The sequence below is a fragment of the Neovison vison genome, chromosome 8 (genome assembly GCF_020171115.1).
Source record: "Neovison vison isolate M4711 chromosome 8, ASM_NN_V1, whole genome shotgun sequence".
NCBI lineage: Eukaryota > Metazoa > Chordata > Mammalia > Carnivora > Mustelidae > Neogale > Neogale vison.
The window spans coordinates 86,909,702-86,928,712 of NC_058098.1; the positions used below are offsets into that span (position 1 = coordinate 86,909,702).

Consider the following 19,011-nt stretch of genomic DNA (forward strand, 5'->3'; position numbering starts at 1 on the left):
AAACCAAACCTTTGAAGCACTTAAAAAAAAAAAAAAAAAAAAAAAAACTTTACCAAAAAATTATTGGTAAAACTTGAGGGATTTTCAGTTGCCTTATGCGAGGATGAATAGATCCAACAAGCACATCTATAATACAAAGTAAACTATGATTTTATTGTGAAATTCTCATAGATGGAAAAATTAAATTGAATATTTATTCTGTCCATTTCATTTTACAATAATCTTACCACTTATTTTTGTACCATGTATTTCAGTTGCCTGTTTAGTGAAAATAAAGAAACCTATCATTTTTGGCTTGTTTTTAGATTAAATTTTATCACTGGATTAAAGATCCCACCATAAAACGTGTTGCCAACAGCCACATCCCAAGTGTCTAAGTAGAGAATGTTTTGGCTGCTATTTCAACCCCAATCTTTGACTTCTGTCACCTCAAAATGTCATTGTTAGCAAAAGGTTTTTGTTTCCCACAATAAAAACAAATCTTAGGCCCTTTAAGGTCCTATTTAACAAAATTTCACATGTGCAAAATTCCACTGAAATAAATACATTTTTCTCATTTATCATTCCCACCTAGCATTTGTGTTTTTAGTTAATTTTTAGGGATATAATTCCTAAAATTAGGGCAATCAATAGTAAATTTCCTGTTTCTACTTTAATGCTTTAACTCTCTCCTCCAACCTAAATTATGTAATTGTGGAGGATAAAATAGTTTGACATGTGACTCAGAGCATGGAAGAAACAATATCAGCACATACAGAATTTAGTCTGATCACTTGCCAATTAAGAAAGGTGTGCTGCTTTCCACCTCTACCACAGAACAAAATGTTGATTGATGAAGCCATTTCAAATGGTTTTAGAGAAGGAGCAGAGGATAATAGAATAGGTAGCATACATTCTAAACTTGTTTTCCTGAACCACTCAGCTTGGTTAAATCCCTACACAACACAGAAGCCACCCTAGGTCATATACTGGGTATATTATCTGGAAAGCATATTGGATGCTGCTCTAAGATAGGTCTATAGTGCCCTGGTTGCACACACAAATGGCTGTTTTGAGTATAATGCAAGGCTCTGTTTCCCTTTAACCATAAGAATTAAAACAATACTTATCACCATACAGTTTGATATTACTTCCAATAAGTACAATATTTATTAAACATATCTTCAGTTGTTTTGTTACATAGTGTGCAACAAATTACAATATTCTGCAGCCACAAATTATATGCAGAGTATGAAGAAACTATTAATCAGATAGTGTAATCTTTCCGTTTATAACTCTACAAGGAAGAACTAGCAAATCAGATCTTACATATAACATCTCACTAAACTTTATGCATGGAAAGTGACAGACACTGGTTGTGCTGTTTGATACAAAATGGCTGAACTTCATCTTCAGAAGACTAAACCTGACATCTAAACATGCCAATATAAACATCAAAACAAAATATATTCTAACCAACCACGGGAAACAGTCTGGTATCAGGAAAGCAACAAGGATTACACACATTATTTTATAAACCAGCACACAAAGGTTTAAAACAGTTCTGAAAATGAAGTTAGCTGTCTTGAGTCAAGGGAATAAAAAAAAAGTCAGTATTGACCATTTACAATCTCTGACCTTTGTGGAGACGGTAAGAATCTGTTGTAGTGCAGCTACATACAGTACAATTCAGGCAATTTTGTTTTTTCACTTGGGTTCAGATTGCAAATTCATTGCTGTGAGAGAAGGACGGAGGCAAATTTTAGCAGCAACCTCCACCTGACTGCTTGACTGGAGTGCTCTGAATTTTCACATTGGACTTCTCTGCACCACCAGCTGTTGCTCCAGGACCCATTCGCTTTTTAATCTCAGCTGCCATCGTCATGAAAGACTGTTCTACATTCGTTGCGTTCTTAGCACTGGTTTCCAAAAATGGAATTCCAAGGGAATCAGCAAATTCCTAAGAGAATAGTAAGGCTTAATTAACACTGAAAATTTTTTCCCACTTAGTACATTTCTATCATCTGAAATGGGGACTGAGGACAGACTGAAGTTTACGGAATCCAGACAGACAGTGCCCGGACTGTAAAGGCTGTCAGCTGCTTGTGGCTGTTGGGTGACTCCATACCCACACATCATCCAAACTGAACACTCACATTCAGTTTGAAAATCAAACTTGAAACATACCTTTGCTGTTGTGTAGTCTACTACTTTCTTTGTGGTCAGATCACATTTGTTCCCTACCAACAACTTGTTGACGTTTTCACTGGCGTAACGGTCTATTTCCTGCAGCCACTGTTTAACATTATTGAAGGACTCCTAAGAAGACAGACGTTTTTAAGAATGATCATACAATTCTGAACACAATCACTCTAAATAAGCAAGTAAAAACCAGAGGTCTTTTCCTGGCCTAGTGAGACAACTCTAGCTACAAAATAACAACTGCAGTGCTGGGAAGGAAGTGAAGTGAAATATTAAAATGACTATCAGTACCTGTACGAAAAGAGATTAGAATTTGAAGGCTTAAAGAGAGAAACAGTTCATCAATAAGCTACAGCTCAAATTAAAGATTTTAGCTATTTGAAAGAGCAAGCACCAGAGAGCACAAGAACAGCAGGCATAAGGAGAGGGAGGACTATGACCTGAGCCAAAGGCAAATGCTTAACTGACTAGCCACTCAGGTACCCTGGAATATGCAATTTTAGCACACCTATAAACAGCTGGTTTTTGAAATCTTTTTTTAAGATTTTATTTACTTATTTGACAAACAGAGATCACAAGTAGGCAGAGATGCAGGCAGAGAGAGGGAAGCAGGCCTGCTGGGCAGAGATTCCCAATGTGGGGCTCAATCCCAGGACCCTGAGATCATGACCTGAGCTGAAGGCAGAGGCTTAACCCACTGAGTCACCCAGGTGTCCCTTGTCCAATACTTCTAATGGCACTGACCAAAGTCTATGATTCTAGTTATCTCCTAATTAGCTACTTCAGATTTGAGCTAAAATTTAACATTTGCCACAAGAAAAATAAATTCTAATATTCAAAGTTTATCTTCATTCTTTGATAGAAAAAAAGGACCCTGAAATTTTCTTTCTGATCAAAAGAGTACTTGTGGCCCCTGGACCACCATCTTTACACTATCTCTATACCCCCTACATTATTTCAACAGCTAAACTTAAATACTCATTTTTTTTTTCTTTTAAAGATTATTTTAGAGCATGCTCACGTGGGAGGAGGGCTCATGCAGGAGGCGTCACAGGAGGAGGGATGGGAGGACAGACGGAGGGAGAGAGGACACAGACTCCCTGCTGAACATGGAGCTCCATTTAGGGCTTGATCCCAGAACCCCAAGATCATGACCTGAAACCGAGTGTTAGCTGCTCAACAGACAGCCACCCAGGTGGCCCCTCATTGTCCTCTTAAAAATCTTCCTCCAGGGCGCCTGGGTGGCTCAGTCATTAAGCGTCTGCCTCCAGCTCGGGTCGTGATCCCAGAGTCCTGGGTTCAAGCCCCACATCAGACTCTCTGCTCAGCAGGAAGACTGCTTCTCCCTCTCCTGCTCCCCCTGCTTGTGTTCTCTCTCTAGCTGTGTCTCTGTCAAATAAAATCTTTAAAAAAAAAAAATCTTCCTCCAGCTCATCCCATTTCTGAATCATACCCTCCATAAGCAAAGACCTCTAATCTCACTTTTGGGAACTAAGAGGTTTAATTACTAACAAATTCCTGCTAATACTCTGCACCAAAAACACAGTATACACTGAACCATCCACAGCTCCCTACAAACTCTTGCCAAAATGATCAAAAAGTTAGTTGGTAATAAATATAAGGAGAGTCCCTTGAAAGCAAACATAAAACCAATCACTAAATTTCCTATTTACCAAATGAAAAAATAAGGGAAAAAAAAAAATTTTGGTTGGCCAATTTATTAGATATTCAAATAATGGAGGGAAGAAAAATACCAATGTACCTGTTTAAAAAAGAGTACTGCTTTAAATGTTTTCCAATGTGACTCCTTTATATTTGGGAGTAGACAAAGTATTGTGCCATGTAAATAACACTGATGCCATATGTACAAAGTGAAAGAATCTGAAATTTATCAAGTGGGAACTTCCTACTTTGTCACAATAGTACAGTTTCCTCCTGGAACTTACCTGATCTGTCACATCATACACAACTATGATGCCATGGGCTCCTCTGTAATAACTGGAGGTGATTGTTCGAAATCTTTCTTGGCCTGCTGTGTCCCACTGTTAACAAAATAATCAAAAAATCCAAACAATTACATTAAATAAGAGTTGGGGGAAAGGGCAGGAAGAGGGAGGAGAGTTTAAAATTTACATAGTTTTAGAGATTATCAAGATTTGACATGGAAACATTAACCCTCAATACACACCTAAACTGCATGCCAAATACCTGAAGATTCGGAAAAGAAGGTAATGCGTTTAATTTAGCTTGCTGTAATGCTCCCAGTAAACTTATTCGAAAACTGTATCATACTTTTCATATTCCCTATAACCCTTAGCACTGTGCAAGGCATTCAGTATGAATGCAGAGACAGGTTGACTCAATTAGGAAAGCTGCTAGCCTCACACCTCATTAACACTGTATCCTTTCACAAATAAGAGAATCACTTGTTAGAACATGCACTGAAAGGACCTACTTCAGATAACTACTAGTCAAGATAGCACTTTATCTCAGTAAGATACTATCTCAGTGCTAGGAAAAACAATGTAAGATGATTCCATATCTTAATAAAACTCGTTTTAAGATCCATTTACCACACTTCAACCATATAGGCTCAAGCAATGAAAACAAATGCTTATGTTAAAATTCTGGGTTTAAAAAACAAATTGTTTAAAACATCAAGAGGCAAACTCAACTGTTAAATTTTAAAAGCCTTGGTTTTAAGGACAGCAATGAGAATTTTGTTTGAATTACTCCTAGTCAATGACTTTTTTTTTTTTTTTAAGATTTTATTTATTTATTTGATAGAGATCACAAGTAGACAGACAGGCGGTGGGGGGGTGGGGAGCTGGCCCCCAACTGAGCAGAGAGCCTGGAAGTGGGGATCAATCCCAGGACCCCAGGATCATGACCTGAGCAGAAGGCAGAGGCTTTAACCCCTGAGCCATCCAGGTGCCCCTAGTCAATGACTATTTGTGCAATTAGAATAGCTAACTACCCCACTAAAAGAAATTGGTTAAAGATAATACTGATGGGGTAATAGCACAATGGTTACTTAATGGTTACCATTTTAAAAAATGGACTCGATGCCTAAGACAAATGGAGATTAAAAAGCAACAGCCTCCTTTAAAAAAAATTAAATATTTTATTTTTAAGCGATCTCCACATCTAACATGTGGCTCAAACTTAACAACCATGAGATCAATAGTCCATCAACCCAGCCAGCAAGGAACCCTAACAGCCTTTAAAGGGAGGAATTGTAAAGTTTTGGAATATATCCATCAACTTGACAACTGATCCCCCCTAACATCTTAAATGGCAAAACTAAAGGTTCAGGAACACTCAGTGAAACCACTTCCTTTTTTTTTTTTTTTTAAGACCCAGCCCACACAGGGGTATTAAAAACAAGTTGCAATTTGGGGAAAATCTGAGTACAGACTGGATATTATGGTATTGGTGTCAATTTTTTTAGATGTGAAAATGGCGTTACACAGTAAAATAGAGATGCACAGTCAAGTATTTTTGGAGTAAATTTAATGTCTGTAATTCAGCATGCTCCAGGAAAAAAAAGGATGAAGCAATCGATAAGGTAAAATGTTAACTGTTAATCTAAAGCAAACAAGTCACCACAGCTTCATTACCTTTACTGTCCAAAGTGCTAAGCTTGAGAGCACAGAAGACTATTTACACATACAGTTTAAGTGAGGAGTATCAAATTCTTTTAGGATATCCATGGAGAAGCATGAGCTTTGGAGTCAAGGCAACCTGACTTAACTACAGATCCTCGGTATCACTCACCTTACAGAACTGCTAAAGGGGTTTAAATGAACTAATGTTTGTAAAATGCCTAGCCTGATTACAGAAGCTGCTCCATAAAAAAATATCAGTTCCCTTCTCCACCCCCCCCCCCGACCCCTTTCACAAAGATAGCAAAGTTAGACAAGAAAAGGAAGACACTATTCCTGAACAAACACTAACGTAAATAATTGTCTCCTTGCCACTCTGAAAATTCCTGTGACTTCTTATCCTAACAGTACTTTCCTCTTCAACTGGTCACTCTTGGTATCTAATTCTCATTAACCCTTGTAATCACAAGGTAACTGATTTTTCCATGTCTCTCCCACTGAAATGGCATCTCTTCCTATGGGGCTCTGTTTTCCTTCATGTCTGTAATCTTGCATCTACCTTTGAATGGATTAATTATGAGAAAAGGGCATGAATCCTGAAATGCAGGGGAGAAAAAAATTCAAAGTTCAAATCAAGAGAAAATTTATCCCATGTAGTTCACACTCGCTGGACTCTATCTCATATTTGATTTTAGGAATTACATTTTAATAAAAGGCACTCCTATAATGTGCAAGAGTGACCCAAATTGTAAAAAGTTTTGGAAGCAATGACTGACTTCAGAGGTAGAAGTCTGTGATAAGACAACCTAAAGGGCAGGCTGCCAACAGAAAATGAATTAATCATGTTTTAGGTGGCTCCGAAAGGCAGAGGAATGAGGAATTAAAGGAAACTGGCTTCAGCTCAATATAAAGAATTAACAATCAGAAGTTATTTATAAATGAAACCAGCTGCTTTGAAAAATGGTGAACTTACCAGAAGTATTTAAAATAAGGCACCAGATAGGAAAAGGAAATTCCTACTGAAGATGAAAGGAAGACTGAGCGACTGACCTGTAAGATGCCTTCCAGCCACAGGAAAGGAGCAATAAATGGATGTTTCACAAATACACACTCGAACCCCTTATGAGCTCAATGATCACACATAATATAATCATTTCACATCAGTAACTAAGTTAGACAGCTGGGTACACCTTTTTTGGCAATATTCTTTGTGGTACCAAGTATAAGTTGGCACTCTACAGAAAATGGGAAAAATCAATATGGAAGGTTATCTGTTCACTGGTTTAGAGTAAGCTATCTCTGATAACCATATCCTTGCAAGTCCTAATTTGTAGTATTAAGTATGCTCCTTTTATCAAAATCCAGTTCTTTTGTAATGTACCTTTTTTCTTACCAAAGGCAGATGAAAAAGGGAGCAACTAAAAAAATAGTCAAACATCCATTTATTTGGGTATGTCACATAACCAGTAACATTTATGTAATGCCCAGAAGTTTACAACAGGCTTTCACACACATTATTGTATCCACAGACACAGAGTTACTGGATTTGGTTCTCACAACTACCTTGTAAGTTAGTAAATCAAGTATCATCATGGTCCTTTTAGAGATAAGAAATGGAGTCCCAAGAAAAAAGCTGAACTAAGTTAAACACATGACTCTTTGACAATATATACCAGAGTGAGGATAATATATTCAAGTTTTCTGACTCCAAATCCAGAACTCCTTTTGGCAGCCAGTGGTTCTCTATTACCTTGTACGAAGAGTCAATACCAAAAGAGACCCAGAAATTAATGTTTTTGAAGAACAATGATATGTCCACAGTTGTAATGCCCAAACCCTATATAAAGGTGATACAACTGAACTACTACCATTGCCTGTTTTTAATTCAGGGTTGGGGATCAAAGGAATAAGGGGGCGAGGATGGCACAGAAACAAAATACTGAGGAAAGCAATCTGTAAGTCACTTGGTTCTACCAGTAACTGCAGGCAAGTCATTAAATCTCCTGGCATTAGTTTTCTAAGCTGTAAAACTATTTCTGAACAAACACTAACATAAATGATAAAAAGTTAAATTCCTTTCCAATAATTCTTGTTTCTACAGAGTTGGTACACACTATCTAATAAATACAAAAGAACTAAATAAAACTCTCCAACTAGCCACATATGAAAACCCTTTCCTAAGGTTTCTTTACTGTTCCAGTAAAAGACATCAGGAAAAGCTCAATCTACTTGGACTATTAAGACAAGGTAAACTTCAACTGAGGATCCCCCCTCCCCCCACTGATAAAAGCACAAGAAAAAACTAGGACCAAGTATAACTTACAACATGTATTTCTTTACTTTATGAACATAAAATTCAACAAGAGAAGTCATTTTTAATCTAAACAATTCTTATTCTACCATTCTATCACAAGTACGTGATTAAGATCCTTTAAATTTTAGCATGTTAAAAAGTGACAAATAATACATTTTAAGTTTACCAAAATGATTTCCCGAAACAAATTCTAGTTTTAAAATGACTTACTATTTGAAGCTTGATTGTTTTCCCATCTAACTCTATAGTTCTTATTTTGAAATCCACACCAATTGTGCTGATATAGCTTTCTGTATATGTATCATCCTGAAAAGAAAAAAAGTCAAGTAAAATTAATGTTCAATAGAGGAAATAAAATATGTCAACTTATATCTACAAAGTTTGATAAAGTTTTTAAGCCATAACATGTTGAGAACAGCTACTTCATCCCACTCCAGTACTCAGTTCATGTTCTGATTACAATACACTATCTAATAGCAGTTTCTTCTTAGGATTTTCTCAATAGCTGTTCTTTAATTTTACCAAACATCTCTAGGCAAATTCTTTACATACACCATATCAAAAAAGGTTTTATATTTTCAATGATTACAAATGACTTTTCTAGTTGCTAATTAGCAAAATTCTTGCTCCTTTGACCCTCCAACCAATATATTCACCACAAAGAAATGGCTCACGTCATTCTCTTCCAGTTTTTTTTAAGAAGTCAATTTTACTTCCTAGCTATGACATATATAATAAAATTGATCAATAAAAATTGAGATATAATACACATACCATAAAATTCAATTTAAAGTGCACAACTCAGTAGGTTTTAGTATATTCCCAAAGTTGTATAATCATCACCATAAATTTAACTGCAGAATGTTATCACCCTGAAAGCAAACCCTGTTCCTGGTAGCAGTCACTCTCCATTTCCTCATCTCCCCTTTGACCCCAGAAACCACTACTGATGTAATTTTTGTCCCTGTGGCTTTGCATATTCTGGGCATTTCCTGTGAATGGATGTGGCCTCTTGTGTGTGGCTTCTTTCACTCAGTTGAAGTTTTCAAGGCTCATTCATGTTACAGCATGTACCAGTACCTTCTTCCTTTTTATGGCTGAATAACATTTTGTTATCCATCAGCTGATGTACATTTGGGTTGTTTCCACTTTTTGGCTACTATGAAAAATACTGCTATGAACATTTGTGCACAAGTTTTTGTGTGAACAATGTTTAACCCAGTAATAAATAAACTTTTAAAATTACACCTGTTTTCCTCAAGTCATCTGTTATGACATTCAGAATGGAAACAAAACTTCTTTTTTCTTTAAAGTGAAAATGTGGGATGCCTGGGTGGCTTAGTCAGTTAAGCATTTGCCTTTGGCTCAGGTCATGATCCCAGAGTCCTGGGTTCAAGTACCATATCAGGCTCCTTGATTGGTGGGGAGCCTGCCTCTTCCTCTTTCCTCTGCCTGCCACTCTCCCTGCTTGTGCCCTCTCTCTCTCTGACAAATAAATAAAATCTTAAAAAAAAAAAAAAAGTGAAAATGTTTGTGAAAAGATACGTGAATGGAGATCAGGCTATCACCACCTAAACTGAATAATCTTAGCAGGTACTCTGCCAACAAAGAGGGGCCTAAATCTATTAAGAGTAGCCCTATCAAACAGAACTCTGATGACGAAAAGGTTTTATAAACTGTGCTAGTCAATATAGTAACCACCAGCTAGTGAGAATAAGGAACCAAATTTTAAATTTTATTCAAATTTAATTTATTAATTAATTAATTTAAATGTAAAAAGCCACAGGGCTAGTAGCTACCATAAGAATAGCACAGTTCTGGGGCTTCCAATTACAGTAACAGGAGAGATAATGGCACAAGTTTAAAGTCACCACAAAGAAGCAAAGTGACAAATCTAAAATGCTGGATAATCTATATAAGGAACTGTGCAGATTCTGCCAAAAGTAAAAGACATTAAAAATACATAAATAAAAAAGGGGGTTGGAAAAACTCTAAGAAACTGAGCTGCAAACAACCAAATGGGATGTATATACCATGTCTGAATCCTGATTCAAACCATCTGTGATACCACACTTCTGAGACATTCAGCAAAATTTATTTTGTAAGCTGACAATGACATTGTTATAAGAAAATATTCAGTTTTTATTCATTTTTAAAAAGATTTTAAGTAATCAAAGCAGCATGGGCCTTGAACTCACAACCCCAAGATCAAAGGTTACATACTCCACTAACAGAGCCAGCCAGGCACCCTCAAAATGTCCAATTTTTAGAAATGCATTGTAAGAAGTATAAAGGAGTGAAATGACGTATTTGGGATTCGCATTACAACACTCCAAAAAAGAGTAAGGGAAGAAATGAAAACAGTGTGGGCAAGTCTCCATAATGTTGAATGTAATGTGTCCATGGAATTAAAACAAAACAGATCTCTTAAGAGAAACTGTAAAATGTGGGGCGCCTGGGTGGCTCAGTGTGTTAAACCTCTGTCTTCAGCTCAGGTCATGATCTCAGGGTCCCGGAATGGAGCGCCACCAGGCTCTCTGCTCAGCAGGCAGCCTGCTTCCCCCTCTCTCTTTGCCTACTTGTGATCTCTCTCTGTCAAATAAATAAAATCTTTTTTAAAAATAAGAAAAGAAAAGGAAAGAAAAACTGTAAAATGTGTCAAGAGAGTTCCAAGTGGCTAGAGGTAGCCATGTTGACTTCCTCATATATTCACATTTATACACATGCAAAAATCACTGGGTAAAAGGATCTTTTTAAAGCACTGATGAAATTTGACAAAATGCTGGTCACCAATACTAGGTATTCATTTTTTAAAACTTACTTCTTTCTAAATGAGTGCCTAATAAGTATCAGGTACAACAGAAAGTGAACGAAGAGAGTGCAATAAATATTCACTTAGCACTCCCACATGACATGTATTTTGCTGTAAATACTATTAATGCTTTGTTAGAATTCTTATTTACGTGCCTAAAATCTGCCTTACTTGCATGCCTCTGAGCCACTGCACGTTCTCTTCCTTCTGTCCAAATTTTCAACATTTCTTTATGCATACCTCCTAATCCCCAGCCCCTGGGTCATAATTTTTATTTATTCTTGGATTTTGAGCTCAGGAAATACCGACTGCCCAAACATTCTTTAACTCCCTGGCCAACAGTGCTCTCACAGCTCTTGCAGCGTATGTATTTCTGTGCTCTCATAGCTTATGTATTTCATTATACTTCGTGCAGCTCATCTCTGTTCTAGGGACTGGGGAATCAGTACTTATTTTTTTTTTTTTTTTTTAAGATTTTATTTTATTTATTTGAGAGAGAGAGACAGTGAGAGAGAGAATGAGCGAGGAGAAGGTCAGAGAGCGAAGCAGACTCCCCATGGAGCTGGGAGCCTGATGTGGGACTCGATCCTGAGACTCCAGGATCACGCCCTGAGCCGGAGGCAGTCATTCAACCAACTGCGCCACCCAGGCGTCCCGGAATCAGTACTTTTTAAATGCTTCCCAGGCAACTCTGTGTGTAGGTAGGCAGTACTGAAAATGTGTGACTTAGATCAATAAGCATCCCAAAGAGGATTTTCTTTAAAATACAGACACCTCAGGCTATAACCATTTTCATCAAGAGACTCCAGATTCTTCCCACATACCCAGCATTGCTGATCTAATACAGGGATGATTCCTGATTTTAATATTTGCTAACTTAATAAAAATTAAGTACTACCTAGTTTTAAAGTCCTTTAATTACAATAAAACTGAGCTTTTCGTATTTACTGTCAACGTGTATTTTTTCTTTGGTGAGCTGCCCGTTCATGTATTTGCCCGTATTTCCATCAGGACAAACATCCTTTTCTTATTTAGTATGTAAGTGTGCTTTATATATTGAGAATGTCATCCCTTCCTCATACATATATTTTTTGCTAGTATCATGTTTTCTACATTTGCATGTGTTTGACCTTTATTTTAATGCAAATTTAACAATCCTTTCCTGATATGTTTCCATGTTAGAAAGTATTTTCACACAAGATTATGAGCCGCCTATGTTTTATTCTAGTAGTTCCTTGGTTTCACTAGCTGTTACATATAATACAATTATATGTAATACAATATTTTTAGGGGGGCCTGGGTGGCTCAGCCAGTTAAGTAACTGCCTTCGACTCAGGTCATAATCCCAGGGTCATGGGATCAAAGCTGCATCAGCCTGCTTCTCCCTCTCCCTCTGCTGCTCTCCCTGCTTGTGCTCTCTGTCAAATAAATAAGTAAAATCTCAAAAAAAAAATAAGGTATTTTTAATTTTATTTTTTTTAAAGATTTTATTTATTTATTTGATAGAGAGATCACAAGTGGGTGGGTGGGGGGAGGCTCCCTGCTGAGCAGACAGCCCAATGGGGGCTTGATCCCAGGACGGTGAGATCATGACCTGAGCCAAAGGCAGAGGTTTAACCCACTGAGCCACCCAGGCACCCCAGAATTATGTATATTTTTAATGATATTCATTAATATGGTCATCCAACAGAAGTCACAGTAAGTATCTGACCTGCTACCAAGCTCACAGTGGTGAATTTTAAGTTTAGAAAACTTGTAATCTTCCCTTGAAAGCTTCAATTTTATTACAGGCAGCAAATGCTATCAGGTTTTTTTCTTGAAATGAGTCTCAGTTCATTTGAGAAAATATCTGCCCAATGCCACCAAATTCTACATAACTACAGTTTGTCAGTTGTTCTTTCAAATAAAAACAAAAAAGAAACAAATTTAAAAAACGGAAAAAGCAGCTAGTTTGGCTCACTCAACTATGTAAGTGCTTTAACTTTCCTCAAGGCAATCAACATACTTCAGTGTGCAGTACAAGTGCTTTATATGCACTCCTCATTTTTTTCACACAGAACATGTTAAAAAGAACACTCAAGGATCAAGATGTTTAAAAATTAATCATTCTTACTGTTCTCATCAGTAACTCTGAAGTGAAAACACCCGCCCGCCCCACGAATAAATACAGGGAAGTACAGTGCCTATGCGTTCCAGTTCAGCACTTAGCGCTGCCTTACTGTGGTGCTGAGCAGTTTTACCCACCACTGCATCTGCAGCATCAGAGCAGATATCAACAGTGACAGAGGCAAACATCTTTGTCTTAGTACTAAGTAAGTACTTAGTAAATGCTAATGGTTTAGTATTTAGTAAAGATAAAAGCTTTAATCTCTCGGACCCTCTGAGAAAGTCTTGATTATCCCCCAGGGTCCATACTCTGAGAACCAATGACCTAGACAGTGAGAAGGAAAACTGGCTAAATTTGAAGGCAGCTTTGAAGGCAGCTGTGGAGTCTATTCAGTAGGTTTAAAGTTATACACCTGTTTGTAAAGTGTAGCATATAAAACACTACAACACTGTCAGGAAAAAAAAAAGTCTGTACCACGCCCTGCTTTTTCCTTTATTCTACTAAAATTTTACTTGACGATTCATTTTTCATCCAGTCACTTAAATACAGGGCAACTAACTGAACTCTACCAAGACTATCAGACATTGTAACTTTATAATCATGGTTTGAACTTTTGAAAAGCAACAGCATTTCTTCTACTTCAGAGTCCAAGATATTATTGGGAATGTACACTTGGAGGCTTTTAAATACATAAATTCTGGAAGAACTATTTAATTCTGAATAAAATGGTCTGATCCTCTAACCTAGAAAACACACACAGCATTAATTTCTTTAAAGGCATTTCAATTTCAACTTACTGCAAACCTAAGAAGGAGGCAAGACTTTCCAACCCCAGAGTCGCCAATCAGAAGTAACTTGAATAAATAATCACTGCAAAAAGAAAAAGAAGATCACATTAATAAAAAGCCTACTGCACCGTAAGTTCTACAAAATATGGCTAGTAACAGATCACTTGAGGACCTCTAAAAGGCCCATGAATGGCTTCAGAAGTCAAAACTGCAACCAACAGCAGAAGCCCTTTTCATGAATCACTGAACATGACAGAATTTTTGCAAAAGTAAGATAAGCAATGCCACCCATGATCTCTTGAGATCAATGAACTTCTACTTCCAAGGAAAGAATGAGAGAAAATATAAGTAATGCATATGCCTGGAGAGCCCAAGATAAATTCCACTCCTCTGCAGTATATATAGGCAGTTAACTTTCCATTGTTCTTGTCAATGAAACATAATTCTCTCCTTCAAATTCCAAGGCCAGATCATTATTTCATGGTAATCCTCCAATGTAGGGGCTTTTAATGATCCTTTCCTAGCATGTACCTGGAATTCTCCCCATTAAAAAAAAGAAAAAGAAAAAAAGGATCACTTAACTTCTGAAAGCCAGTATTAAAAATATTTTAGACTTGAGATGTGGTAAAATCAAATGCTGTTTACATAAACATACAACTTTACCAACTTTCTAAGTTTGTATTAAAGCTTTCTTCTGAAAACTAGGCTCTATTTATGTACATTAACTTGCCAGGCCTAACTCAAAAACCAGCCCCAGGGATTCCTTCCAGGAGAAGGACTGCTTCCTGGACCTGAAGACAACTTACTGTCCACAGCCTCCCAAGGAGTCCCTCAGAGATCCTTTTCAACTTGGACCACTGCTATGTATTCTTTAAAGTAATTTCAAAAGGACCCAAAGCCCCAGAATTTACAGATTTTTAAAGGAAACCTATTCATGATTTTCAGTTTTGTCCTTTATCATTAAAAAAAAAAGTACTTGAACTTAAGATAAAACCTAAATATCACTCACAATTTAAATTTAGATGACAATTATCATTATTTAAATGTAAGCAAGATATAAAACTTTTCAACAGTGACTATCTCTGTGGATATTCATCAACTGCTACCTAAGTTTACACAGAGATACATATTACTTAAATTTTTCTAGGGTCACCAAGTTATTTTAATACACTTATTGTTCCTAATTGTATCTGGAAAAAAAAAATAAAAAAAAAACCAAAGTGCCCTTGTCAGCAACAAAATAAGTCATAGAAGGAAATAAGACGCTTTTAAACAAGTCATTAGGAAGGGGAGTGAAGCACAGGATGAACTAAATAACTAACATCCTTTCCAGTTTGAGATCCTAAAGAAAAAAGGAGGGGAAGCGGATAATAATTATAAAATTTACCCTTAATAAATACCTAATACCAAACAACTTTTATTAGCCAATAAAGCTGCTGACTTTAGCACTATTCACACGCTCCTTGGACTAAATAAATTCTTAAGAATGATGAACACTGAACATTGGCAACGAGTACACGGTACATGTTAACAAATAACATTTCACATTAGCAAGACTAATCTCACCATTAATACTACTAGAGTTACTTCATTTTAAACAGAAATTTAGAAACAACTAATGCCCTGAATTAACCAATCTCCCAGAGCACTGTGCCAGACATCCAGAAACACTCCCTGAACTGGCCATACTGTAACTCATTACAATAAAGGACAGCACTGGGCCACAAATGTGCCTGAGGTGTCATTCATTACCTTAAAGATCAACTTCTTTTTTCAGAGTAACCATAAGGCTGGGAAACAAAAACAGGAATGCTTCCTAGTAAGTGTGTTACAAATTACATTATGGTTAAATGAAATTAATAGTCAATTTTCTAAAAATCAACTTTTTCAATTATCACTTCTTTTTAACTTTAGTGATGTTATTATGAAATATTTAATTTATAAATTTCTGATAACTTAAGGTTCACGGCTATTATAAATAATATGAACAGTTGCGCCCTCTTCTTTGCAATGAAATAATTATTGCTAAAGACTACTTTGTTCTCTCCCAAACAATCAGCTTTACTAACACAAGAGACATGAAGGAGAATGGGAAACAAAATCAATCTCACAGACTTCTTCCTCTTGTTGAATAAACATACCTGGACTGGAGACTGTGATCAACAGCATGTAACTTGTACTGGGACATTTAAAATTACCCACCACCAAAAAAATGGTAATAAAATACAATTACCTAGCTACTGTAGTACCTTATTTCTAAATTATTAATATTCTGAATGTTCAAGACAATTCAGAGATTTGAGACTGCTTAATAATATTCTCTAACAATAATTTATAAAATAACACAGTAAAAATGTTGGAAAAAATACGCCAATCTAAAAACAGAGAGCATAAGGTGAGAATTCTGGTATAGAGTCAAGAATAATTTAGCAGGGCACCTGGGTGGCTCAGTGGGTTGAGCCGCTGCCTTCGGCTCAGGTCATGATCTCGGAGTCCTAGGATCGAGTCCCGCATCGGGCTCTCTGCTCAGCGGGGAGCCTGCTTCTCCTCTCTCTCTGCCTGCCTCTCTGCCTACTTGTGATTTCTCTCTGTCAAATAAATAAATAAAATCTTAAAAAAAAAAAAAAAAAAGAATAATTTAGCAAACGGTGAGACTTTGAATGTATTCTTCCTCTATTCCCCAAGATCTTGGATTAGTCTACAATATAATTTGACCTAAATGAAAAAACTGGATTATTCCAGTTAATAATCTATAGTCACAATTTTAATAACACTCTTCTAGATTTTCTAGTAAATCCTACTCACTGTTCTCAAATGAGAACTTTGAGTTTTTTTTTTTTTTAAGATTTTATTTATTTATTTGACAGAGAAATCACAAGTAGGCAGAGAGGCAGGCAGAGAGAGAGAGGAGGAAGCAGGCTCTCTGCTGAGCAGAGAGCCCAATACAGGGCTCAATCCCAGGACCCTGAGATCATGACCTGAGTCAAAGGCAGAGGCTTAACCCACTGAGCCACCCAGGTGCCACCTCCTCTAGTCTTTTTCTAAATTACTATGACAGTGAGTATTTTCTCCCCTTCAGTATTCTGGAATCCACTTTTCCCCACTCTCATGTCTGACATATCTGTCTATGAGTGTGAAGATAAACTGACTTATTCTGTGTATCCAAAATCAAGCATTGTGCCTTTTACAAAGCACATGCTAACAGATCAGAGAGCATTTTAATTTTGCATTTTTAATCTTTCTCTTTCATTGTGAAATACAACTAAGGAAGATCTACAGCCATTTCGGATAAAACTAGGTGAAAAAAATAAATGGGGACATGGCATGTCAAAAGGACACAGAAGCCAACATGAAAGTTCTATCACTGGTCAAGGCAGAATAACTAGAGCCACAAAATAAACTATCATGTACTGGGTTATAAGCCAAAGAATAAAACAAACATCCATGAATTCATACTGCTATCAATTATTAAATAAATAAATGGGAGAAGAGACATAACATGTGTAGAAGGAATCAGAGAAGTAGAAACGTGTATCAATAAATCACCACAGTAAGAACCGCTGAAGGCAAAATCCACTGGTGAATGCTAAAAGTTGTGAATGAAACTTTAAGGAAAAACAGGATATTTACATGGCCTCAAAGTATGTCCCCCCAAATACTTACTGCAGTGGTGGCTTTAATGTATGTCCACCAATTCTCTGAACTGGACTTAATTCCATTTTGTTGAGTGTGGGCACTTAATGACTGCTTTCTAAGCATATGGAAAGGGAAATACAGTAACTTTACAATGGAGAAACCTGACAGACACCACCTTAACTAAGTGATTAAGGTGAGTATCACCAAGAATAAGTCATCCTGATATCATGTATGCTCTGATATGATGTAGTGAGTAGAGTGCTTCACCTCTACAGTATCTTTCCCAAAGTCCATAACCCCAGTTCAATTATGAGAAAACATCAGACAAATCCAAATTGAAGGACATTCTACAAAATACCTAAAAGTACTCTTCAGAAGTGTCAAGACCATGAAAAACAGACTGAGAAACCCACAGATTGATGGATGCTAATACATAGGACAACTAAATACAATACGGCATCCTGGACTAGATTCTGCAAAAGAAAATGGACATTAAAAAAAAAAAAAAACTGAAGAAACTGTAATAAAAGTCTATAGTTTAGTTAATAATGTACCAATGTTAATTTCTTAATTTTGATAAATGTACCTCGGTATGAAAGATGTTAGTATTAGAGGAATCTAGGTGAAGGGTATACAGGAATTCTCTGTACTATTTTTACAACTCTTCTATAAATCTAAATTTATTTCAAAATAAAAAGGTTTAAAAAAAAAAACAAAGTATGAGGACATTAGTTAAATGAGTACAAAACCAAAAGCTCTTTGAAAAATTAGCTCCTGATATTTTTTAAAGAGACATATATTTTGTGTTTTCTCAAGTTAAATCAACAAATCATATATCTACTATAATCAATAAAATAAAATCTTAACAGCTGCTTTTGAGGAACAAGTATTTTTATTTTCAGGGAAAACTTTTATAAGCTCCTGAACCTGGAACAACACAAGCAGATAATACTTTTAATTTAAAGAGGAGATGATTAGTGAGAAAGCTAAGAAAGTTAAGGTAAGACTAACATAGATTAAGGCTAGACAGAAAGGGGTAGATTTGGGGAAATTAACAGCCTTTAACAACTGGATTGTGGGGCAAAAATAAACCAAGTGAAAAATTTTTTGCTATCAGTTTCTCCTGTAATTCAATCCATGGTCTATTTTAGCAATATTGGAGATTCTTTATTTCCATTATTTAAGATTTGGACATAATCTTGATAACCTCTATCATTTTTGCATGCAAGCACTGACAGAAAATTCTCTGTACCTTTAAAAAAGACGGTACTGAGAGAGTATGAAGCATTATACTAATGCTACTGTGAGAGTATTAAGCATTGTACTTTTAAAAAGTTACTAAAATAAACTTTGGTTCAAAACTGTACTTAGGTAAAATGGTTTCCTTCTCATGAAGTTACCAAACTGCATACATAAAATATGTAGTAAGGCATTAATCTGCTTATGTCTGAATCTAAAATGCTACTGGTGGGGCACCTGGGTGGTTCAGTTGGTTAAGCGGCTGCCTTCAGCTCAGGTCACCATACCAGGGTCCTGGGACTGATGCCTGCATCAGGCTCCCTGCTCAG

At 36.5% G+C, this 19,011-nt stretch overlaps 1 protein-coding gene across 1 annotated transcript in view; it reads right to left on the reverse strand.

Moving 5' to 3' along the window:
- Positions 1-127: 127 nt before the first annotated feature.
- The window catches only part of RAB1A (RAB1A, member RAS oncogene family), a 31,151-nt gene continuing 12,267 nt past the window's right edge, over positions 128-19,011 (reverse strand). Inside the window, exons 2-6 of the mRNA XM_044264102.1 lie at positions 13,817-13,889; positions 8,311-8,406; positions 4,128-4,223; positions 2,167-2,298; positions 128-1,939 (exon numbers count right to left, since the gene is read on the reverse strand). Coding sequence (XP_044120037.1) covers positions 1,742-1,939; positions 2,167-2,298; positions 4,128-4,223; positions 8,311-8,406; positions 13,817-13,889 — 595 coding nt within the window. The 3' untranslated portion in view covers positions 128-1,741. The remainder of the gene's footprint in view (positions 1,940-2,166; positions 2,299-4,127; positions 4,224-8,310; positions 8,407-13,816; positions 13,890-19,011) is intronic.